This window comes from Emys orbicularis, chromosome 18, assembly GCF_028017835.1.
Source record: "Emys orbicularis isolate rEmyOrb1 chromosome 18, rEmyOrb1.hap1, whole genome shotgun sequence".
Classification (NCBI taxonomy): Eukaryota; Metazoa; Chordata; order Testudines; family Emydidae; genus Emys; species Emys orbicularis.
In genome coordinates, this window is record NC_088700.1 from 13,085,979 (window position 1) to 13,111,023 (window position 25,045).

The 25,045-nt window shown below is 48.7% G+C and overlaps 1 protein-coding gene across 3 annotated transcripts in view; it reads left to right on the plus strand.

The window, feature by feature from the left end:
• Positions 1-1,636: 1,636 nt before the first annotated feature.
• The window catches only part of SH3GLB2 (SH3 domain containing GRB2 like, endophilin B2), a 41,436-nt gene continuing 18,027 nt past the window's right edge, over positions 1,637-25,045 (plus strand). For all 3 annotated transcript variants that reach the window (XM_065418630.1, XM_065418631.1, XM_065418632.1), the window contains exons 1-5: positions 1,637-1,783; positions 16,116-16,257; positions 16,673-16,801; positions 19,865-19,998; positions 20,503-20,595. In XM_065418630.1, coding sequence (XP_065274702.1) covers positions 1,721-1,783; positions 16,116-16,257; positions 16,673-16,801; positions 19,865-19,998; positions 20,503-20,595 — 561 coding nt within the window. In that variant the 5' untranslated portion in view covers positions 1,637-1,720. The remainder of the gene's footprint in view (positions 1,784-16,115; positions 16,258-16,672; positions 16,802-19,864; positions 19,999-20,502; positions 20,596-25,045) is intronic.

A 25,045-nucleotide genomic window follows, 5' to 3' on the forward strand; every position in this document is an offset into this window, starting at 1 on the left:
TTAAAGGGCCAGGTCTTTTGGAATTACTTGGTTTTATTTGTTACTATTGTAATAATGTAAGGTGATTGAATTTCTCGTTTCCATTATTGTGGGATGCCGAGTTCAATTATTTATAAAGCATAAATTTAAAACGGATGCAAAGCAAACTATTTTCAAGGATACAGTAAGTCAGATAACGTACCCCAGAAACCCGTTCTGATATTGCCGGAGGTGCTCCAATACAAACCTGAGCATGGTTCAGCAACTTCCTTGGCTACTCCCTCATAAGCCATTCCGTAGATACTTCCTTCCCCAGCACAAACTCCCATAAACTCTAGAAGGGGGGGGCATCTCCCTCACTGCTCTGTTATGAACCCCACTATGGGAACCTAATCCTGCTGCTGCCCCCTGCCAGCGTTCAGTGTTGCACAGACTGCTCCAAAGTAAAACCCCAGTGCTAGGAAGCTGCCTTTCTGGCTACTTCCTTCTACCCCCAGAATCAGCATGCCCACCTCCCTGCCCTATTAAGGCACCCGACTCCCCCAAAGTCTAAACCTTGCCTCCCCACCACTTCTGCAGCGGCACAACCCCCACCGAAGCCAGTACAAATGCCGGTACAAGGCAGCCATCTCTGTGGCTGCTCCATAATAAACCCCAGCGCGGCACAGCCCCGTCCCCAGGGCGCACCCCATGCTGGCCAGCCACTGCTCCCCAGCGCAGCGAGCTCCATCGCGGCACGAGCCCCCGCCCCCAGGCACGCCGGCCGCAGGGGGCTGGCTGCATTACACCCCCCCCCCAGCACAGCCAGCCCCCTGCGGGGGGCATAAACCCAGGTCGGGGCAGCTGTACTGGGGGGCCGAGAGGTGCCGGGGGGCTGTGCGAACCCAGCCCGGGGCTGCTAACCCAGCTGGTCCCTATTGCCCCTGGCCCCATCGAGTCCCCCCCTACAGCAAAGAGACAATAACCCTCTCCCCACTCCCCCCCGCGCGAATGGAAGAGTCCGCATCCCCCGGCACCCCGGGCGCTACCACACCCAACAGGGGGAGCCCGCAGCCCTGGCTGAGCCGTTCTCACCCAGGCACATCCCATGGCTTCGGAAGGGCAGCGTCTCCTTCCCCTGCGCGCCGCAGCCTAGCCTGACTGCCACCTGAGGGAGGAACGCGTAGGAGGCCGCCCGCTGCCAGCCAATCAGAACAGCGGGCTGTCCCTGGGCGGACCAATCAGCTGGCTCCCCTGGCCAGCCGGCGGCGACAGCGGAGAGTGCGGTTGAAGAGCAAAGAGCAGCCTTCCTCGTGGGAGGGGAGGAGGGCATACATGTCAGTGTTGATTGACTGTGATTGGCAGGCTGAGAAGGAAAGGGGAGGAGCTTCTCTTAAAGCGGCAGCGGCAGCTAGCGGCACCCTCGGGGACCTGAGGTTCCTTATTTACCCCCAGAGCTCAGGGCCCACACAGCCGCCCTACAGGAATCCGGCGCTGCGTCCATGGGTCTAGGCCTGGGCCTGCACGAAGCTGCCATGGCACACAGGACAACAGCGAGGCCGCCCCCCAGGGGGAGGTGTGCCGGGTGCGTTCCCCTTTAAGAGGCAGCCGCGAGGATGCCAGAGGGCGCCGATGGGCCCTATAAAGGGGCGGGTGCGCTGAGGGCTGACTCGGCTTAGCGCTAGTCTCCCCTGCCCGCGGAGGGGCTGTAGCTGGGCGGTGGAGAGTCTGGGAGCTGGGCTCCGGCGGCGCGCGCGGGGACATGGATTTCAACATGAAGAAACTGGCCTCGGACGCGGGGGTCTTCTTCAGCCGGGCTGTGCAGGTGGGCGGGAGCGGGGGCGGCGGCTGCGGGGCGCGGGGTCCCTCCGGCTACTGCAGCTGCGCATCCCCGTGAGGGGCGGGGGTGTCCCTAGAAGAGGCTCTTTCAGGGCTTCTGGCTCCCCCCGAAAACACTCTGGCGGCGCCTTGGGTGTTTCCCTCCCCTTCGCGGTCCGCCGCCGCAGGCGCTGCAGTCTGGCGGCGGGGCTTCGCAGCGGGTCCCCTCCTCGTTGGGAAGAGGCGTCTTGAGTCCTGGGGCGCCTGGCTGGTCAGTGAGGGTGTGAAGGCGGGGAGAGCCCCGCTGCTCTGTATCGCCTCAGGCCTCACCCCCTCCGAGCGGGGGCTCTAGGATGGGGGTGGAGAGGGGTTCCCCCTTCCCCTGCTTGGCAGCCTGATGCGGTGTAGTCCCCTGAAACGAGCTGCCTTGCAGCGGGTTACAGCAGGCAGATCTCGGGCTTGAACCCGTGTTGTGTGTGGAACTGGCTCCCAATGCGGGCGAGTGTGAGGATGAGCCTTTTGGGGGAGCCACCCGGCCAGAACGTGGAGCGATGGGGGGTGGGCTCTGTCTCTGGGTTATGGCTGCAGTGCTGTCTGCACTCTGCAGCCAGGGAGCTGCTTGTGTGTGTCTCAAGTAGGTTCTCTCATTACCCTTATGCCCCAGGCGATTCTGCTCCTGAGAGAGGTGAGCCCATTACGCTACTCTGGCCTGTCTCTGCAGCCTAGCCTGGGAGTATGTGGCGAGATGACAATGGGCGTCTCACTCCCCATGCCTGGCATGTAGCATGACTCTGCTCTTAGCAAGACCCATAACTAGAAATGCTGGTCTAGGAGTGGAGTGAAGTAGGGGACATAAAACCCCAAGAGCCTCCTGTTTAAGCATCTGGACTGTGAACATTGTCTTCTATTCCTGTGGCTCTGGGGGAAGACTGCTACTCCATCATCTTAGTAGGTATCCTGAATTATCATTAGGGTTTTTGTAGGGGAGACTTTTCGTGTTTGCTTCCACCACCCACTAGCATATATAACATTCAATCTAAGACATTTTGGGGGTGCATCAAAGGGAAGTGACCCTGCCCTTTTGTCAGTGGGAGTATTGGAATAACTGAGAACACCTGTGGGGAAGCTACCTATGTGGTAGGCACTAGCATTCCAATCTACACCCTTCTGGTCATGTGTGAACTAGACAAATCCTCTTCTACCCCTAAAGAGAGTGCCTCTCTTACTTCCTTTGCTTCCCAGCAAAATAGGGCTAGGATTGTAATGAGAAATAGGGAGGGTAACCTCAGTGTAGCATTTCTAGTGACTATTATATTGTAAAGCTGCTTTGAGCCCCTGCATGTGAGTGGTGGTTGGACTGTGGTGTCTACTTCAAACAGGCAAGAAGAATTTCCCCTGCCCCAGAGTAAGAGCAGCTTGAACAAAACTCCTAAAAGCTGGCACCCTCCTTTGTATGGTGGTGGGATCAGGACAGTGGACAGGAAACTGGTTAATGCTAGAGCATATGGATGAGATTTGAGTTTCTATTCCTTTCTCTACCACAGAATTGCTTGCTTGGTACTTCCTGCTAAGTTTGTCCACTCCTCACTTTGTTGCTGTTTTTCAAACTGTTATCCTACCTCTGATGTGTGTTCCATTCTGGAAATGGGGTTACTCAGAACTTAACATTGGTGCAGATGCACCAAAGCCATATAATGCTTGTAAAACATCTTGAGATTCTTGCATGGCAGGCCCTATAGAAAGGAGAAGTAAGCGACAAACAGTGCACTGAAGAGACTGTAAAGTGGGGGTTATGATCAGTGATGAAGCTGGTGTTAAGTTTCTCTGTGGTTTGCTTGTATTCTATATCTGAATTGTAACTCCACTCTCTGAATAAGGTATAGGTAAAGAATACCAAGCTTTGGACAATGTCTCGAATGGTGGTGAACAAACTGGGAGTGTTGAGAAAGAAGGGCTTAAGTAAACTACATCCCCTTTGGTAGCAGGGGGCAGCAGGCTCCTGCCTCATTTGACAATTTAGTAAGCCAAAGTCCTATTGTCCATGCAGTACCTGGAAATGTGCAAGGCACTTCATACAGACTTTTTTATCCCAGAGACATCGCATTTTAAATAGAGAAGTGGCTTGAAAAGGGGTAGCAGAGCAAGAGGGAGGAGGATGACTAACAGTAGCTCGAGTTGCTTTGGAGGTGCTGTAGTGCAATATTGGTTAGATCATAACTCTTAAGGAGAAGCTTTAGCTCTGCAATGACGGTCTTAACTGTGTCCATACATGTGGTAAAATGGCTGGGTTTTGCCCCAGGTTCTTGGAGAGCAGTTCTAAAGCAAAGCAAGGTTGGCTGAAGTAGAGATGTGATCCCTGCTCTTGGAGTCGCACTAGATTGGTCATGATGTACGAGAGATGATCTAACAAGAGGTCAAATAGCAGATGCGTGCAAGTACCCTGCTGGGAACTCAGAAACTGTCTGACTTCCCTTTACACAGCTGTAGAAGGGCTGTGGCATGCAGTGATCCTGCTTGATTTGAGTGAGCACTGAATGCTGGGGTAACTGACTGAAACATGGCCCAGCTTTGGCAAACTGGAAACATGCCAGGAGGCAAATACTAAACCTAGAGTGATCCTTAGTTGAACAAAATCTGCTCCTATCAGGGTAGCCAGTTGCGCAGCCCCAGTCAATGTAGTAGGTGGTAAGACTACATTCTTCTTGACTAGCTTCAACTCAGTTACTTGAAGCTTGTTGCTTCCCATGTGCTAGCTATAGCCTTCAAGAAGGGGTCTGTGGCACTTTCTGTTCTGTTTTAAGCTGGCTTAACAGGAACTGAAATTTAGTTAAGACAGTTCTGATGTAGGACCTGGGCTCGCTCGATCTCTTAACTTGGGGTGGGGTGGGGGGAGTGGTAGGTATGTTGTGTACTTGCCTATTTCAACAGGTGACTGCATGCAGTGGTGTAGTTGTGTTGGACCCAGGATACAAGTCAAGGTTGGTGAAGTAATATCTTTTATTGGACCAACTTATGTTGGTGAGCGAGATGAAGAGCTCTTTGTAAGCTCAAAATCTCATCAGGTCAACAGAAGAATGCAGGCTCTTCAAGAAGCTAGTCTGTTGTAAACATGTCTATTATGGCAATGAGTCTAATGCAGTGAGAAGAGAAATAGTTAATTCAGGTACAGAATAAGGAGCAGATGGCAAGCTTAAAGATCCTGTTCACATGCAAATGGTCTTAGTAACAAAAAGAGAGGAGAAATGCTGCAAATATATGGCATATTTAGATTTGGAAGGCCTTCTAAAGATCATTTATCAAAGACTTGTACAAGGTGTAGGAAGGAGCCAGTCTAGGGATTCGCAGCTCTTCACATCAGTGATTTTAGTGCAGAGAGGAGTTTATAAATAGTTTCTCTTGGCTACTACGCCCACTTAATATCTTGCATATGAATATTCACATCATTCGTTACAGGTATAATTAAAAGAAACAAAGCAACATAGGGCAATTGGTACCAGGGGAGTGACTTTGGGGGTTTTTGGTAGGTGGGAGAGGATAGGGTGAGTTGAATAGTGCTAATGGAAAAACCCTCCCCCTGAAATGTACCAGTGAGATTAGTCCCATTTGGGTTGTGTCCTAGTAGAGCCTTGGTATTTGGATGAAAAAGCTAGTCACAGCATAGACTCCTGCATCATGGTGCCAGACAGGCAGATATATACACCCACAAAGGGGTAAATGGTTGCTAGATAAGGTCGCATGTGATTTTTCTGGGTGTCTTTGCTGTTTTGTTGTGGTTGAGGGAGTGGAAGGGAGAGCAGGTCTGTAGCTGCCTTTCTTCAGCACAGCAAACTTCCTGGGGAAGGGACTCAGAGTTGACTAGACTAGAACTAGAACTCAGTTTTATAAAGCACCTGGTGTTGCTTCCTGCTGCTCAAGGCATTTAACAAAATAATGTTTCTGGAAATGCAGTGGCTGGGAGGTAAATGGACTAGCCATTATGCACTCCGCTATCACTCATGTTACAGGCTGTCTGGCTGAGAGTGAACATCTAGCCAGACAGTGGAGCTTTAACTCCTGTTCCCATAGAATCTCCATCCCCCTACTAGAATGTGGGAAACGAACTTATTAACACTCCACTGTAAGGGTGGCTACCCCTTGGTTGTGTCCATAATGTGAAAACAATTCCTATCTGAAACTGCATCAAATACAACTACCCGATGCCCCCTTCAACTTGTGTATTGAGTCTTGTGGAAAAAGTCTGGCCTCATGACATAGACAAAATCAGCTGAGCTCAACCAGGGTTGTGACGAACTTCCACTTACCTCTCATAGTCTGCTACAACAGGTCCCTGAACTCCATTGACCCTTGCTCATAGGCGAAGTTGTTTGCCTTATGCTCTTAAGCAAGGAGGGCTTGTCAATTTCCCAGTGCTGGTGCAGTAGCTGGGGCCCATGGCTTCAGGTTCAAGCAGAGGTGGCTACAGCAGTGCTGAGGTTGTGCAGCATCTTGGCAGAAAAGGTGAATTTTACATGACAATTAGTCCCCTCTTTGGCATCTTGTTTTCCATCACATCTTGGGTGAGTCTCTTCCTTCCTCATCTTCCCTGTAAGGCAACGTTCAGTGGCCCTCATTTGACTGTTATACTATTGCCCTTTAGAAAGACCGAGCAGGAGGCAGCGAATAGATCTGAGTTTCAGCACAGCAGCTAGGGAGAGTGACCTGCCCCTGGAGTAGGAGGCTGAAGACGACTAGTGGAAGGCTTGCAGGTGAAGGCAGCTGCTAGCAATGGGGTTCCTTTCTTGAATGGCTCAGGAGCTCTCTGTGGCAGCTGCCTTCCCTTGCTGTGAGGGAGTCCCTTATGTCACTGCCTGCCCCCCACTTCATTAGCTTGACTATATAGTCCAGAAAAGCTCCCTTCCTGCAGAGCTAAGCCCCACAGGTGTGATCTTACTCTGTTGGAGTGCAGACCAGTAAGCTGTATTGGTTATGTAATAGGTAAAAGACTGCACTTTGAGAAACAATAAACCAACTAACACTGCAGCGTAATCAAGTGTTGCTCTGCTCCATAAATTGCAGGGGTGGGTGGGTAGACTGACTGGGAAAGGACTTGTCACAGAATGGGTCTAATGCACCATGTGATCCAAAGGGTTTTGCCTATAACACATCTGTCTTCCTACCCCCCTTAAAATAAAATTCCTGAGCATGCCAGTCCCATAACCTTGCTAGGGGTACTTATGGCTAAACTCTAGTGCTAACAGTTCTGCTGCTGATTTTGGAGGGCCCTAACAGTGCAACACCTCCCAGTACTGCACTGGCCTCACTGTGCGTGGAGTTGGAGCACAGCATGGACTGTGGTACAGCGCCACAATTGCCACCACCTGAGCTTCATGGACTAGCCTGATCTTTTTCTGGTCCAGAGACTGGATGCAGTGCATTGGGATTCTGGAGGACGCTTTGGATGTGGGAGATAGCATGACCTGCTGCAAGGCTGCCTCTCTGGAACAGCTTGCTGACAACAGTCTTCAAACAGTTCATTCTGTTAATTTTCCTTTGATCAGAGTAATAGACATGCTGGTTCTCAGGGATGGTGAGGCCCTGGACTGATCTGTAAGTGGGCTCTGTTGCCATAGAAATGGGAATCTAAAATATTATTAAAAAGGGACTGCTCTGAACATCAAAGCAGACAAGTGGCTGGTGTTAGTCTCTCTGCCAGGGTAGCAAAGGTGGCTGTTTCTCTATTCTGCACAAATAGAACACACTTTGGAGTCTTCTGGGGTTTCTAGAAATAATTACTTGGGCAGATGTGCCTGGTTTTACTTTTTTATATTTATGGAAACTGGTTATCTGTTAAAGTTCAAATAATGCATAATGTGCATCATTAACCCATAAACTCAGACACTAACCCTCAGTAATACAACTAATACTAGCAGCCAAATATGTGAGGCTCAATTCTTTTTTCATTTTCCTTTTGAAAAGGACATCCCCATTCCCAATATCAATGACATGGAGAAATAAAGTATAGGAAGTTCTTTCAATGGACAGTCTTTTAAGCAGGATCAAGTAGATCTTATGTATGGCTACTGTTTTTTGCAATTTGGTCAGCCTCTTAATCTGTCTATTTTGTTCAAACACAAATGGTCCTTCTGAAGGTAACAAATATAGGTAATGTATGCCCAATTAGATTTAAAAAATTAAAGGGGCATTTTAAAATGGCTTTAACACTGTACCAGCATCTGCAAGACTATCCTAGTGTTAATGGCTTTCATATCACTTCAACACAAGCACTTCATTTGGATCCCATTTTTCTGCTCTGACTCCTGGTTGCCCTGAATTACCATGGTGGGCGGAGAAGGCTATGTATGGAGCCTGATGCAAACTGGGTTTAGGTCTCAGTTTGAGGGCATATTGTGAGCCGCAATAGCTTTTTTCAAAGTGGTGCTCCAGAGAGGGAGAGCAGTGTTAAGCTTCCTTACTAGAACGGCCTAGGTTGGATGAAGCTTGCCTAGATTAGTTTCTTTAGGTGTCAAACTTTATTAATCCTCTGTGGGTGGTCTCTGAAATAGCAGAGGTCACAGCAGCCAAGGGCAGTTAGCTTCCGCAATGCCACAGGCACTGTGTAAAACCCACTGGCAGGGTCTCCAAGATATAGTCTTCACATGTTCTACTTGCTGCTAGCTTGTAGAAGACACAATTTTCTGTTTCAAAGGCCTCTAATCTGCTGCTTTTTTAAGATTTAAGGTGGGGGAATATCACTTAAACAGGGCATCTTAGTAAAAGAATTCAACACTACAAGTAAAGAAATCTAAATTTAAGATTCCTACATTGACCTTAACTCTGCCTTGCATCTCAGTCCATCTTCCCTATTCTCACATGGGCCTGCCCTCCTTGAGCGTTGTACAACAGGATGTTGTCTCATGAGCACCATGTTAAGGAGGAAAAGGCAGAAATCATCTACAGACACTTGGCAATGTGGTTTTCCAAGGGATTGTAACTTCCTCAGCTGAAGCTGTAAATGTTGAGGCCTCGCGTAAGCCAGTGTATGACTGCCTGAGCTATATCTGCACCACATTGGTATGTGCCACTGACCCACCTTGGGAGGCTTTTAGACACTAAATTACTTGACCAAAGAAAATGGTACATCCCACTTAAAACCCACCCTTGACCACAGGTGATTGTCTTGCTACCTGAGCCATGAGGGCTGTGGATGGAATCTCTGTCTCTAGGACATGGTCTAATACATTACTCCTGAGCACTGAAAGGATTTCCTCCCATGCTGCAAGTATAGCATCTCCTTTCTCTCCACAAGCATTGATGGGGATTCTAGCAAGCTGCAATTTCTGTCCCCAGAGGTTTGATTGCTGTTCTAGCTGCTGTGCAGAGCCTGCTAGCCCCTCTTCCTAACCCACATTGTTCATTCAGGCTTTCCCCAATTGAGGGGTCCCATCAGCTGTCTCACGGTCCTGTCAGGATAAGCACTAACAATGCACAGACTTTCTGCTGATCACCCAAGCCTCCAAGAGGAAACCCAACCCCTCAATGAATTATTGAGGCCCTGGAATGCAGCATGACTCTTCTCTTCCCTGGTCGAGTGAGAGTAGCACTCAGTGAAAGACTGCACTGCATTATTCATTACCATGTTGTCTGCCCTGCACAAAAACAAGCCCAGATACTTAACTGGGTCAGAGGTGCATGAGCATCCTCCTGGGGGACAGCAAAAGGAAAAATCTGGAATCGGCTGATCCTTACGTACCAATTGGCAGTGTGTGGTGCACACTGACTCCCAGGAGGTAAAGTTGAATTATTTTAGGGCTGGGACCAATTTCTCTGACAAGCAGGTTCCAGACCTAGCAGCTGGACTTCAGGAGTTGTGGGTTATCCCTATACCTCACATGCTTAGGGAGCAGTGCCAGGGCAGGGGGAAAAAGGCCGCCTGCTCCATTGTAGATAATGACATCTGTGCTGATTTTGTGCAGCAGTCATAGGATACTGGCATCTAGAAGCAGCTGTGCTGTTTGTTTTGGGTCTTCTAGAAGTAGTCTCACATAGGAGATGCTTTGGGTAGAAACAAGCTTCAAAGCAAGGTTCAGATTTCTGGGGAAAGTGTAGTTCTAAGGTGTTCAGAATCAAGTAAGTGTAACTTGCACCTTCCTCCATTCTCCCAGGTGATACGCTACACTAGTATACATGCCAACTCTGAATCTGGCCCCGTCAGTGTAATGGAGTCTCAGCTGGTGTAACTTACATCTTGAGGGGCCTGAAGAGAAGCGTGAGGTTTGGGTGGGGAGGGGGGGAAATGGGACACAACTAGCAGAGCCAAGAATAGGCAACTTAAAGTAGCCACTACTGCTGTATGTGAACTATAGCCTCTTGGATGCCTTTTCATCCACTTATTGACGAATTGTGCATTGCCTCTGAACTTGCTACTGTGCGTTGCAACACTCAGGGAAGTCTGAAAGTTCACTTTTTTTACATACCCTTGAGTCACAGGCTCTGTCAGATTCCCCGGCTGCCCTTCTCCCTCCTTCTGTAGCCTGGGTTTGCAACAGTCATCCAGCACGTGAGATGCAAGCCACATCAATAGGTGGTTCAACTTTCTCTGCATGCATGAATTGAAGGACTTGGTGTTACCACACAATAGCTACTGAGTCTTATGGGGCCATGAGCAGTCCAGCTACCAAACTGTCAAATGGAGCAGACTGGGGGGCAGAGATGTTTACTTAAGGAAGTAGCACCTGAGCTAGGGTGACCAGATGTCCCAATTTTATAGGGACAGTCCTGATTTTTGGGACTTTTTCTTATATAGGCTCCTATTACCCCCCCCCCCCGTCCCGATTTGTCACTTACAGCTAGGGTGACCAGACAGCAAATATGTGCAATGACCCTTGGAGATGATGCCTTCCCTGTGGAAGTAATGGGTGAAATCCCAAAGCTGTGGGAAGTCTAGAAGAGGCAGTGCTAAAGGGAGAGCAACAGCCATTTATCTGCAGGCTGTCTGAAGCCAGCTGTCCCTGGAAGAGGTCTGACTTTCCAGCAGGTGTGTAATCAACCTAAAAACTATAAATGGCTCCTGAGACCTCAATCAAACACAACTGCCCTCTTGGTGCAGATGCTTGGCAGGAGTTTCTAGATTGGGGAATAAGCAGAGACTGTTTTGGAAATAGAAGGTATCTGGAGCCCTTCTGGGAATGAGAGGGGGATTGAGACTCTTCACATTCAGGTTCTTAAATTTGGGATAAGAAATTCTCCTGTTGGAAGGGAGGAGTGCCTCAGCAGGGGAGTGCCAAAGATTCCCCAGTGTTCTGCTCTCTAAAAGCTCTAGTAAGTAAGGAGTGCGGATATCCTAGAGCCAAATATCTGGGGAGCCCTAGTTTGCTGTTACAGTGGGTACGTCTACACTACCCACCGGATCGGTGGGTAATGATCGATCGGGAATTGATTTTTATCGCGTCTAGTGTAGACCTGATAAAATCGATTCCCCGATCGCTCTGCCGTCGACTCCAGAACTCCACCATGGCGAGAGGCGGAAGCGGAGTCGACGGGGAGCAGCAGCGGTCGACTCGCCACTGTCCTCAGGGCCAGGTAAATTGACCTAAGATATGCTGGAAGTTGCGTATCTTAGGTTGACACCCCCACCCCCCCAGTGTAGACCTAGCTGGTGACTCTGGCTAAGATAATGTAGCCAAGACCATCTAAATGCAGATGACATGGATTCTGCTGCCACCAGCAGGAAAAATTAGCTTAACATGTGGAAGGGTGAACTCCTTTGTGCTTAAGTATCAGAGGGGTAGCCGTGTTAGTCTGAATCTGTAAAAAGCAACAGAGGGTCCTGTGGCACCTTTAAGACTAACAGAAGTATTGGGAGCATAAGCTTTCGTGGGTAAGAACCTCACTTCTTCAGATGCAAGTCAGTGGACTTGCATCTGAAGAAGTGAGGTTCTTACCCACGAAAGCTTATGCTCCCAATACTTCTGTTAGTCTTAAAGGTGCCACAGGACCCTCTGTTCCTTTGTGCTTGAGGCTGGACGTGATGTGGCAGCTCTCCTGTCTAGCACCCCCTACCAACAGTCACTCTGGCCCTGGGGTGGTCTGCCTTGTATGACTTGGCTCTCCTGCCGGTGACATTTTGTTCCCACCCCTTCCAGGGTACTTCAGTTCCAAGTCCACATCAATACCCAAAGTTCCAGTCCCTTCAGCCTCTTCCTGGGGTTTACCAAGATTCCCAAGTCTTCACCCAGGATATTCAACAGGTACCACTCAAAGAAATCCCACCTCCAGTACTTCTAGTCCCAGTCAACTCCCAGCCTTCGATCAAATCTTGTCTTAGGCTCACTATGGTGAGAACCCCATGCCTCCCACTGTCTTGGAATCTTCTGTCTTATCTCCCGATTAAACTGTCTTTCAGGCCTACTGCAGTGAGAATCACCATCTCCTGTAGCCTTTATCTCTTAGGTGCCCACGTTCCCTGCTTCTATCAGGTCCCAGGCACCACTGCTTCCCAGACTTCCTTTCCAGGTTCCATACACTCCTTCCTCAGGGCTTCTTGCTGAGGCTCAAGCTAATGCCTGCAAAATTCTTGCTTGCTTTTACTGCAGAGCACTGCCTTCTGGCTCAGGCCCCTCTAGTCTGACTCCCAGTTTCAGGCCCTCAGGCTTCTCTCTCTTTAGCCTAAGAGAGGAAGCACCTAGACACCTCACCTGAGTCTCCTCCCTGGCCTTCCTTCCCATGGCCCTATTATGAAGACCCAGCTCGGCTTGATCACCAGTTATTCCTGACACCCTTCCAGGTGCCACCCAGTGCTCACTGTAATTGGGATCAGGCTCCTGTTAACCTATGAATAACTGGTGTGGGGTTTATATTCCCCATCACACAAAGCTTTGCCAGAGAAATAATGCAAAGTTTTTGCTTCTGTTTGACTGCTTTCATTTTTGAAAATAAGAGACATGATTTAATGCAAAAATCCTCTGGCTCTCAAATACTATTTCCCATCTTCCTGTTGGCCTCTCAAAGGGGAGACAGCATGACTCAGTGGTTATGGCACCAAACTGGTAGTTGGGACTAGAACACAGTCCACCCAGTTCTGCCACTGATTCCCTATGTGGCTCTGGGCAAGTCACTTAATCTTTCTGTATCTAGCTCTCCCCCTCTGTTGTAGTGCTTGCCCACTTTCATAAAGTGCTTTGAGATCTGTGGATGTAAAGAGCTGTGGAAGTGCTAGGTACTTCATTCTCAAACTCAGATAATATGAAAATCCCTGAGAAAATAGAACTGCTGTTGTGGGTGCTTAAAAGGCCAGCCACCTTGGATCACAATTCTGTCTTAAAACCTTGTAACTATGATTGCTATAAATGACCTCCAAGATTTCTAGAACTGAAAGCCTTAACCCTAGTCTAAACAGTACTAGCCTGCCTTGGTAGGAGGCAGTGCAAGTGATAGAGATGTGCTGAAACTGTCCCCATCCCTCAGATTTTTTTTTTCCACCCCAAACTGTTCCTGTTGCTCTTCTGCCCATGCTGATTTGGAGGGGGTAGCTTAATTGTTCCAGTGATTCAACAGATCTTGCAACACATGACAACTTCAGCAAATAGTTCTTTAAATCTAGCATGATCCAGACATAACAGGTCATTGTGTAAACAGCCCTGCTGTGGGTTTTACGTATCTCGGGCATCTAACATTTGCACATGGCTGGTAACAGGATGCCAAAAAGGCTTTTCTGCCTGCGTTCCCACATCACGTGCCCATTCTGCTTTGCTATTTATCACTTTATTCCAGGCAGTGTACTGAAATGGCTCTAGCTGTGTCCACATTCAGTACTTCTCCCTACTGCAGCAGAGTGGGGCTTGCTCCAAAGACTTTCAGAAGTAACCCTGGCATCCCCTGTATATACCAGCATTCCCCTCTAGAAGGGCTGTATGGCCCCATGTAGTAGTATCCATGAAGGGGTGGGGGAATAGGGAGGATCAGGCAGGACTGTCGTACTCAAAAGATTCAGTGTCCTTAATCTCCTCATGTGATTGTACCAGGTATTTGCAATGTTTCAATAACACTAACGGGTTCTGATAGCATAGAAAGTGAATTAGAGGGCCAGCAACTATGAACAGGGGTTCATAGTTCTCAATACTCTGAAGTGGATACGTATGTAAAGCATTACAAGCTTATAAAAGGATTAAAGGTCTCAAGGGAATGCAGCATACCTTCTGTAAACAGAGGATGGTCTATTGAGCCATTCTTTACCATCACCCAGCTGTTTTATAGGCCTTTCTAGAGCCAATAAAAACCAGTTTCCATCAATGCATGTTAAAATCCAGCAGGCCAGCCTTTTGGGGGCTTGTTTGATCAAGCTGTGATGCAACTTTGTATCAGAATAAATACAGGAGGAAAGAGCTGGGATTATTTGAGCAGTGCATTAAACCAATAGAACACTAGGCAAAATGTTTGTGCCAGACCTGTTGACTGTGAGTGTTACCTGGCTTCCTCTTTGTCCTGGAACACTTCTATAGGATCTTAAAGCACTTCATGAAGGTATTACCTATTTTATATAGGTAGCAAGAAGTGGGTAAAAAAGGAAAACTGAGGCAAAGAGCTGGAACTGGAATAGAGTGAGTAAGAAGTTATCAGAACTTGCTTACCTCTAGACCAGGGATGGCCAGCCTGAGAAGGAGCCAGAATTTACCAATGTACATTGCCAAAGAGCCACAGTAATATGACAGCAGCCCCACATCAGTCTCTTCCTCCCCCCCCCCCCCCGAGCACCTCCCTCTCCCTCCCCGCACCTCCCAATCAGCTGTTTTGTGGCAGGGAGGAGTGAGGGCATGGCAGGCTCAGGGGAGGGGGTGGAGTGGGGGCAGGGCCTGTGGCAGAGCCAGGGATTGAGCAGTGAGCACCCCCCGGCACATTGGAAAGTTGGTGCCTGTAGCTCCAGCCCCAGAGTCGCGCCTATACAAGGAGCCGCATATTCACTTCTGAAGAGCCGCTTGTGGCTCTGGAACCACAGGTTGGCCACCCCGCTCTAGGCTTTTATATTAAAAACTGGGGCTCGTGTCTCCTGCGGGTGAGGATGGGGAGAGAATAGCGCCTCAACTGTGCACACTTGATCTTTGATGGTGTTTCTGATTTGGGTGGGGGAACCCTAAAGACTTGAGGAATTTAAGGGTTCAGTAGTGGCAATTTACAGTCCATTGGTGCCTCTTCACTGTTTTTAATCTAGCCCTATAAAGAGATGATGGTTTAAATTTCTTTACCTCCAGCAAATATAGCGTTTAATTTACCCCCCCAAAGAGTGCTTGGCTCTTCAGACCCTTGTCTGAGTGGCACTGAGGGGCCCTACAAGCTCTGTATCCAGCCTGGGGAGGATTCCCCCTGTGCAGGCTCTGTGGTAGACAATTGTTAGTCTGCCTTCTGAGAGCCCTATTGCAAAGAGGCCTAAGTTACTACACCAGGGGCCTTTCCAGCTCTCCTCTTCTCCCCCCCTCCCCCCCCAGCAGTTCTGGGTCAGGAGGGTGAAAAGATGCCTTGGCTGTGATAACTTCAGCCCCGCCCTCACTCTAGGCTGAGAGTTCTCCCCAGGACCCTGGCCTGAAGAGTTTATTAGCTGTTCAGGATTATGTACGGGCAAAGGAGCTGGGGTGGGAGGCTGCACTGAAGCAGCATGTGGAATATGGCAAGTGAGTTCCTTGGTCATAAAATTAGACATTAAACAACTATTCCTTGCAGTAGAACCTCAGTAAGAATGTTCCCACGTCTGGAAAGGTTGGCTGGTAAACTCTGGGAATGACTCTCTCAACTTTCTCCCCATGCTGAAAACTAAGTGCTTAATTCTGCTAGGTACTCAGTATTGTCAGTGAGAGTTGGGGGAAAGCCTGCAGAAGTGGGCCCTAAATTTGGAGGGCATTAATAATTCTACATAAAGGAATGTGACATCTGTGGCACAAACTATCTAGAGCTTGAAATGTGAACTGTGAAACAGTCTGATTAGACTCTAGCTTCCAATTAATTTGGATTTTAATAACTAACTCCCTAAAGGGAGGTAGGCTAGCCCTGAGTGCAGGTCAGACCAGGTTCTATTTTTAGCTCTTCCACCAGTCACTCAGCAATGGTAATGCTCTCTATCTTGCTGCCCATGCTGAAGGTGCACAATACTTGCCCTCACCTGTAAGGTTCTTGGAGATCTACAGACAAAAAAGCATTAGAATTTGTAATGAGAGGATTTTACTGGACTCATTCGCTGAACATTCCTTTGAGAGGAATGTCTAACCTGCTAGACATTGCAGGTTTCACAAAACCTCTTCAAATGGCTTAGCAACCTGGCTTCAGTGGAGCAGATCTTCTAATGTCTTTCCTACCCCCCTCCCCTGCTTCTGCAGTTCACCGAGGAGAAGCTGGGCCAGGCTGAGAAGACTGAACTAGATGCCCATTTTGAAAACCTTCTGGCCAAGGCAGACTGCACCAAGAACTGGACTGAGAAGATCTTGCATCAGACTGAGGTCTTGCTGCAGCCAAACCCTAGTAAGCACTGATTCTGTGGCAAGCATTTGCAGTGCTGGTGCTCTAACTGTGGCATAGCAGCAATGGAGTTAATAGAAATGCCCCACAGCCAGTGAACTCTACTGAATCAGATCTACAGGGGGAAATCTGAGGGTGGTGCTTGCAAAGACACAACCATCATACCCAGGGATGGGCAGAAAGATGGAATGTGTCCGTATCTGGCTGGCATTCAGTAGCCTTGACCTGCCCTGTGGATTCTGAAGGCAGGAAATGAGAAAACTGACCCCCTCTTTTTCTCCCTGCACTGACACCTCTGTCTAAAGCACGGTGGCCTCCTATACTGGCTATTGTCACGTGAGGGCTCTGTGGGTGGGAGCATCTCCCTCTCTGCTCTCCCTACTTGCATTTGTAACAGCCCGGGGCACTCTCGTTCCAGGTGTCAGAGTGGAAGAATTCCTCTATGAGAAGCTAGACCGGAAGGTGCCATCTCGTGTCACCAATGGGGAGTTGCTGGCCCAGTACATGGTGGAGGCAGCCAACGACTTTGGGCCAGGGACTCCATATGGTGAGTCATGGGGCACTGGCAAGTGGGCAACAGCTTATGTGCTTGGTTCAGTCCTTACAAATCTACTGGAGTTCCTAAAATTATTCTCTCCTCCCCCAACCAGCCCAAAAATGAGACCTGATGCCTCCTAGTTTCCAATGCCAGTTAACACTGGCAGGCTTCTGGGGAAAGCTTATGGTGTTCACTGTGTACCATCTAATACACTTGTGCAAGCAAGAACCAAACTGGAATGTTGTCCCGCTGATAGGTTCTCTGTGATAAACTCTCAAATGGAAGAATTTTGGATGCTACTAAGTTGGAACATATGCACTGTGGATAAGCTGGGTTTGCTGTAGCACTTCAGATGGTGATACAGTTGTGCGCAGCTGCTTTTATTTCTAGATTGGAAGGGGGAAGCTCTTATCCACAGAAGCTCTTGCTTCGGCTTCAGTCTTTCTATCCTCCACCTAAACACAGTTTATTTATCCTCAAATAAACTCTCAAATGGAAGAATTTTGGATGCTACTAAGTTGGAACATATGCACTGTGGATAAGCTGGGTTTGCTGTAGCACTTCAGATGGTGATACAGTTGTGCGCAGCTGCTTTTATTTCTAGATTGGAAGGGGGAAGCTCTTATCCACAGAAGCTCTTGCTTCGGCTTCAGTCTTTCTATCCTCCACCTAAACACAGCTGGGTTCAAGTTTCTACATCCTAGGTGCCACAGCAGCGGTATTGGGTGAGATCAGCTGCTAATGTGCTAGTGCCTTTATAGGCAATAAGAAATGAGTGGCACAACCTCAGGAAAAGCCCAATGGTTCTAGAAATTGGAGAGCTTTCCAGAGTGAATACCTTGTAACTAAAAGCATGTTCCAGCACCTTTGGCCCTGTGTAATAAGCATGGCAAAGCTATCTGAAGGGCTGTGATATGCAAGTGAATCTGTTTGCAACATTCCCTTCCCTAATATTGGTCATGTGACCTAAAGGGTTGATTCCCTTATCCATAGTATTAACAACTTCATCGCCAATCTGACTCTGCTGGGCAATTACCAGACTTCTGAATTGAAGAGAGGACCAGTAACTGGTTCAAGCCATGTCTCAGTTCTCCTTGGCTCCACTGAACTGTAACTATCCTTCAGCCTTTGCTCTTCTCTTCACCTCCATATAGTTATCTGGTCATCAGTTGCTTTCTTGTTGCTCAGGGGCTTGGGAGCCAATTAACAGATGGGGCAAACGCAGACAAATTGGCACACGTTCCCCTCCATAAGGCTTAATGCTGGGAGCAAAGTCTAAGTAAATCTGCTCTCCTCTCTGGAGCAGAGATCTCCATATACTGGAAATGAGCTGCAGCTCCCTGGAGCAGCAGGAGATTACAGGTGGTGTCTAAAGACCATCTTTAAGGATGGCATTTAAAGCTGCAGTGAGTCCTACTCGCAATCTATTCTGATAGCTCAAATTTTATTATAGTTTCTCTCCCTCCAACCTACACCCCCACCCCTTCACCTTCTAACTTGTGCTTTCAGTAATGTCGTCTCCTTAGTGCTGGGTTTAGACACTCCCAACATCCCCCATATTTTTAGTAAAAAAGAGGCAAGCAGGCAACTGTGGGGCACTGCCTTCCACCTAACTGGAATAGCTCAACTGAGTATCATGGACCTTATATTGCTAATGGAGTCTCCTTTAGTGTAAGCCTGTCCTTTTGGAGCAGGAAGATCTAATTTCAAGCTCTGCCTCAAACTTCTTTCAGAGAGGAGAATGGCTGGGAACCAGTGAGTTTCCTCGTATTACTTTTTTTTTTTTTTTTAAGATGAATGGTTACCTGATAGGGTGGAGAGGGAGTGTGGAGACTTACCAGGGTAGCTACTGGAGCTGGCAGCTCTAGCAAGGCATGACCTGACCGGATGCAGTAAATGTGGGGCAGTAGTTGCAGACAGCACTACTGTGTTTGAGCAGTGAGTAGTTGGAAGGTGAAATGTCGAAGGGATATGACAAAATGGCTGCGGATATCATTACTTGACTTCTGGCTTTAGAGCTGTCCCAATCAACTTGGCACAGTCTGAGTGTGGCCACCTCACATGATTCCAGGAGCAGAGGCTTTACAGAATGTTCATTTTCACATTTACAATTGAAAACCTCTTCACAACCATGAGGGCCAGAAAGCTTGAAACTGTAAACCCTAAAGGCTCAAACCCTGAAGGGAACCATGCACCGTTCTTTTAAATTTTTTTTGTGGGGGGGGGGAAGGTGCTGACTCAAACTCAGCATCTTTGCTGTCCTGTAGCCTTAGTCAGAAGTTCTGACAGGTTAATGTCAAAACACACAATAACGTATCTTTCTGCCTCTCCAAGCCAACAGAGAACCCTAAGCCTGCTGGAGGGACCCAACTGCTTCTTAGGCGGCAGACTCTGAAATCAAACACTGACTTTCCCTTCTAACTTTCAGCTTTGTCACAGCTCTCAGTGAGCTCTGGGTTTTATTGCCCTCTAAATCAATAGCTTGCTCCATAGCACATCCTGTTGCAGCCAGAGCCATTGTAATTGTACCCATAGCTAGCCGGCATTGCCCTGATCAGACCCCAATCAGCTTGTTTTATCTGCTCTGGTGCCTCTTAATTTGATGCTCTGTTTTTGTGCATCCATGAAATACGCCCAGGGCTGTAATAATCTGTCCCATAACACCCTTACTAAAGATTGTGGGCTGCATCACATGCTCCTGGGCAGGCCTGATACTAAAGACTGCAGTGGAGTAAGTGCATCAGCAGGCAGATAACATCAAAGCTGCAGCAAGAGCCAGTGGGTAGAGAGGCTTCAAACAAAGGGTGGACTGTTAGCATAGCACTGACTGAACGTCCTGCCCCCTCCTTGGCTAGGATTGGCTTGGCTGTCAGCAAGCAGTGAGCCATAACCACCTGGTCTGAAAGTGCCTGCTAGCACAGCTGATCCACAATGCACACACCTGAACAATGTACTGTGTGAGAGCATCCTAACCTAAATGTGCTGGGTGACTAGGATAAGGCTAAGGCATAGTGTTAACCCGATGCCTGCTGAAGCTAATGCCTCTCCCATCTGGCCTCTGGCAACTTGCAGGGAAGACCCTACTCAAAGTTGGAGAGACCCAAAAGCGCCTGGGGGGAGCCGAACGTGATTTCATGCACTCTGCCTCCATCAACTTCCTGAATCCTCTGCGCAACTTCCTGGAAGGGGACTGGCGAACTATTACTGTGAGTAGGCGAGGAAGGGGGGGGAGAGAGAGAACCAGTGTCCGCCCACCTGTGACTTGCTACCTTTGTTCTTCTTGTTTTTCAGGAAAGTGGGGAGAGGTGAAAACAAGGCTAGAGGAATCCCTCCAACCCTTTAACAACCCTGTCAGGGCAGGGGAATAAGCTACAAACTCTGGAGTTCTAATCCCAGTTCTCCCATTGGCTTCCCTCATTTGTGTGGGGAGGGAGGAATGGGGCTACTTGTCTCTCCCTCGCAGGGGTGATAGGACAATAAATTAATCCTTTATAGCCAGGTTGGCCAGACCAGAAGCTCCTTCTCACTCTCTAGAAGGTTGGCCCTTTATCCTTATCCAGCGCTCCTGCCAATGGTGCCAGTGCATCTGCTGTTACCCCCTTCCCTGCCACCAAACAAATCAGCTTGATTCCCAGGTGGCTTCTCTCTCACATTGCCAGGAAAGATTTCTAAGCACCTGGTTCTTATTTGTCCCCCTTCTCCTTTTCTAGAAAGAGAGGAGGATCCTGGAGAACCGCCGTCTGGATCTGGATGCCTGCAAGGCCAGATTGAAGAAAGCCAAGGCTGCTGAGGCAAAAGCATCGGTAATTTCTCCCATAATTCCTTTCCTCCTTTCTGCACACCAGGGCTTGGCTTGCATGTGAGAGGGAGTGCCAAGTGCTCTCGTGACCCAGAGTCGGTCTATACTGCCTGCGTTGCTGTTGGTGCTGCATCTGGTAGGGGTATGGGTGACTTCTGCGCAAGGGAGCAACTCAGCACGGTGTGAGAGGCACTGGCTTACAGTGCCTGTTGTCTGCAGGGGAGACATGCTTGTTCATGGGCACAGCCTTGCTGGGGAGCTTTGGAAGTGGTGTGAGTCTAACCTGGTCCTTGAGAAACCCTGCTTTCTGATTAGCTGACACAGGTTCCCAGCTGTTCTGAGGGGTAGCAGCTAAGCACCCTGGTCTAATCTTGGTGAAGCTTGTGCCAGTCACCAGAGACGCTGTCCTGTCAGAAGGCTTGTAAAACTCCAGTCAGAAAATAGGGACTCCAAGCTGAATCTGGGGCTTCTCCCCTAGAAAATCAACTGAAAGGACTAGGGAGGTGGGGTTAACTGTACATTTCACTGGGAGCCTGCAGGACTCCTGGAATCTCAAATGAGGGCTCAAAACTAAGAGCAGTGTTTCACCTGCAAGTTCCAGCCTGCCCTGGGCTCTGCCAATAAGGAGCATGCAGTCAAAGTCAGAAAAGTGACTCTACTTGAGCCTCTTGATAGCTGCTCCCTTGGCTTCCCAAGTCATGTCTGCTTAGCTTGCTGATGAGACTGCTGGCAGTCTGTCTTGGCGCTGCCAGTCTAGCTGCAAAAAAATGCAAGCTGGCTGCTCCATTCTGGTTTGGGAATTAGCTGGTAAATTTTCTCAGTTCAAGAATCTCTAGTTACAGAAACAGGGCAGGGGTTGACAAATGCCACTCAAACTCCAGGTCCAGTCACTGGAGCGGAGGGAGCCTTGTTCTGACTCTCGGACTCAGGAGACAGAATTATGGAAGCAATTGGAGAGAATCTCCAACAATTGTTCTTCTGACCAGATGCCTGTGCCTGCACCTGAGTCACACGATGGCTAAAACACCAGGGTGCTGGCTACGCCAATGCTGCTCACTACTGCTTGGGCTGCTCTAGCGCCGTTGGGGAAATAGGAAGGAAAAGCTAGTGCAGATGCAGCTGTGAAGGTGGGCTCCTCAGAGTATCCTGCTCAACAGGTCTGCAGTAGAGCCAAAGTAAAAGTGGACACATGGATATGCCCCACACACAACTTCAAGCCTTCAGTCTTGCAGTGAGGCTACAAGCTCTACCCAGTGAACTAGTGGCCACAGTCAGAACAAGCTGGAATCCTTGTCACCGAGTCAGGCTCTTTCCTGCTACAAAATACCAGGACCGGTGTCCTGGCCTCACCCGTCCTGCCAGCCGTCATGCGGCTAGGTTTCGTTTGGCTTCTCCATGTGTCCCAGATGACTTATGTCCCAGGGACTCTTCCTTCCTTCCCTCTTTCCACATTGGTTCCTGTTGTGTGGCTGCCTCTGAGGAGCGTAGGTAGCTATGGTAACATCAAAGGCCTTCAGTCAACAGGTCTGTTCCAGTTCTAACACCTGCAAACACACATGCTCTGTATCCCCTGGGTAAGCTGGTTTTGAACACAACCTCAGGAGAAGCCAGCTCCCCCCTTGCTCTGCTGATTGTCTAGTGGAGCCTGTGGTTCCACCCAACATGGAATAGCTGAGGTTGCACGAAAACTTGCCCTCCATATCCCCACTTCCATTTAAGGTGACTCTTGTTCTCCCCAGATGTACAACTTTCAGAAACACCAATTTCCCCATGTGTAGACATGCAGGGGGTGAGGTGGGGTGGGGGCGTGATCTTGGTTTCAAGGCAGTAAATGGTGAATACTGGTCTGGGTCCAAATTCAGATAGGAGTGTGGTGGAAAGTCTGTGCCACTTCCCTGTCCTCCTACCCACACCCCGTCCAGCTCATGATGCCCCTTGCTATTCTGGAAATGGTACGTGATTACTACAGTCAGAAAATGCTAACCCCTTCTCTTTTCCTGCCTCACTCTCTTGGAGCAGAGTTAGACCTTCCTTCCTCTCCTCTTCAGTTGCATAGGCAGCACAAGTTCTGGACAATGACTCGGTAGCTCAGTGCCCTAAAAGGCTTTGTCCAGGGCTCTGCTGGTGTGTAGCAGTAATCCAACCTCTGGTAGGGGTACTTTTGGTCAGGCATCTGGCCCTTAAGTGCTACAGCTACAACAAACCATGTGACAGGAGATCATAAACCTTGTTGCTGGGGTATTGAGCTTGATTCCCAAGTACCCTCAACAACCCTAGAAATGCAGATGCCCATGCATAACCCTGCTTCCTGGAAACATAACTAGTCCTCTAATGTAGATGAGCAATCCTGACCCAGATGGCCACCTTGGATACCAGCATAGTTAAGAATCCTCTTATCCAGCCCAGTTTATGGAGACTGATTACCTGGACTCAGCTATGGGGAGGGTTCTGTGCTTTCTTATTGTGGCTGTCACTATTGTGTGCAAGGCCCTTGTAGCAGGTGGGCAGAAAGTGCCAACATGGGACATGTGGGCTCTGAATTCTAGTCAGGTTTTAAATGTATATTAACTAGCAATTGGTTCTAGTACAATCCATGTTGGTTAACGTGTTTAACACCTGACCTGAAGACGGCTGTCGGAAACGACCCCCTCCATTAGTGTCCTACCTTTCCTGGGTAACTCCTCTCCCTCCAAACTTTGTGCTCATGTCCCCCTCCAGGTAGCACAGATCTTGTGCCTTTCCACTCCTTATTCCCTTTGGCTTTTGTTTCTCTTGGGGCTGAACCTCAGAAGCTGGTATCCCCAAAATCAGTGAGTTGCTGTTCTGTCTCGTGGGTTGGCTTGTGTCCCCTCTAACCTTCGCGGGGTTCTTGCTTTGTCTTTGACGTTGATGGTGTTTTTGTTCACTAACCTTTTTTGTTTTGTTTTTTTCTGTAACTTTGCTCAGTGTGAGGGAGATGTGAGTATTGACTGTGTTAATAGTGCTGTGACTTCTTTCCTTAGTGCCTCTCATTGTCCCTCTCCCATTTAAAAAATGTCAGGCAGCAACCCCAGAGCACATTCCACATGCAGTCTGGGCTTGTGGCTGCCTGACACAAGGGTGTCCAAAAACACAATGGAAACCTCCTGGTTGCCTGCAGCCCCTCTCCAGGAGTGTGCAATCAGTTTCCATTAAAGCCTCTTGCAAGCAGTGCTCAAAGGAGGCTGGATCCCATGTACAAACATGACTGACTCTCTTACCTCTGGCTCCATGTTGGGTGTGGGGTTGGAGAACAAGTCTCCCTCCTTGGGGAAAGAAGGATGTGAAAGTTAGACAATGATGGGCAGTGGTTGAACTTGGTCTGCAGTGCTGTACTGTCCCTTCTTAAGCTCCAGGGCTCTGCCCTCTTTTTTTCCCCACTACATTGGAACTTGGGTGGTGGGGGGGAGAGGAGGTGTATTCATCCAGTCTTCATGTTCTCTTTTGATCACTGCTTGCAAATGAAACATGTTAGTGTGCAGAGGCGTGATAGCTGCTTGCCTCCTCCATACCATGTGCTACAAGACCAATTCTGAGAGTCCAAGGAAGCCATCCTGGAGACAGAGATGGCCATGGATGGAGAGAGATCTTTTCAACTTAGCTTCTTTACCCAGAAAACTGAGGCATAAGAATCTTGGTCTTCTGGAGTGCTCCTCCTACCTTCCACATCTGGCCAGTGGGAGTGTGGATTTGGTCAGCTGGGCCCTACTCAGGATCATCTCATCAGCTAATGCATTTCTTGTTTTTGTTTTTGTTTTCCTCTTCAGTTTAGGTTATTCTCCTCTCACGCTCATAAAACCCATGAGGTAAAGTCTCTTATTGATGAGAGGCTGGCTGAATCCTCTTGTGTATGGAATTGGGCCTGTGCATCTGCTCAGTGGTGCTGCTAATTGGAGCAAATTGGGCCAATTCATTTAAGTCAAGCTGGGTGTGCTGTAAAAAGATTAGCATGGGTGAGATGTACTCAGCCTAGAGGATTATAGACATCTGGCTGGGGTTAGAAATGCTGGATCATATGACTGTCGCACACCAGCTCGCTGCATGATCAAAACTTGCCTGGCCATATTCTGATCTGTTATGCTTGTGCAAATCAGAAATTGAGGGGCTTACATTAGAGTAACTGACCTCAAACTCAATCCATTTGAGCCAACTGCCCTTGTTAAACTGAAGGCCATAGCATAGTCTTGGATACATTGTGCCTTCCACCCCAATCCAAACTACAGCTTCTCTATATATATGATGCTGAAGTGGCTAATGAGAACATGCTATCTATGGCATGGGAGGGGATGAATCTCACTTCACCCCATCATAAAATGGTCTTCTCTTGGCCATGTTCCACATTCCCATAAGGGAAGAATCTGCAGTTTACCCTTCCTGTCCTACTGCCTCAGTAGCAGGGGTCCAACTATGGCCAAAGATGGCTTGGTTATTCTCCT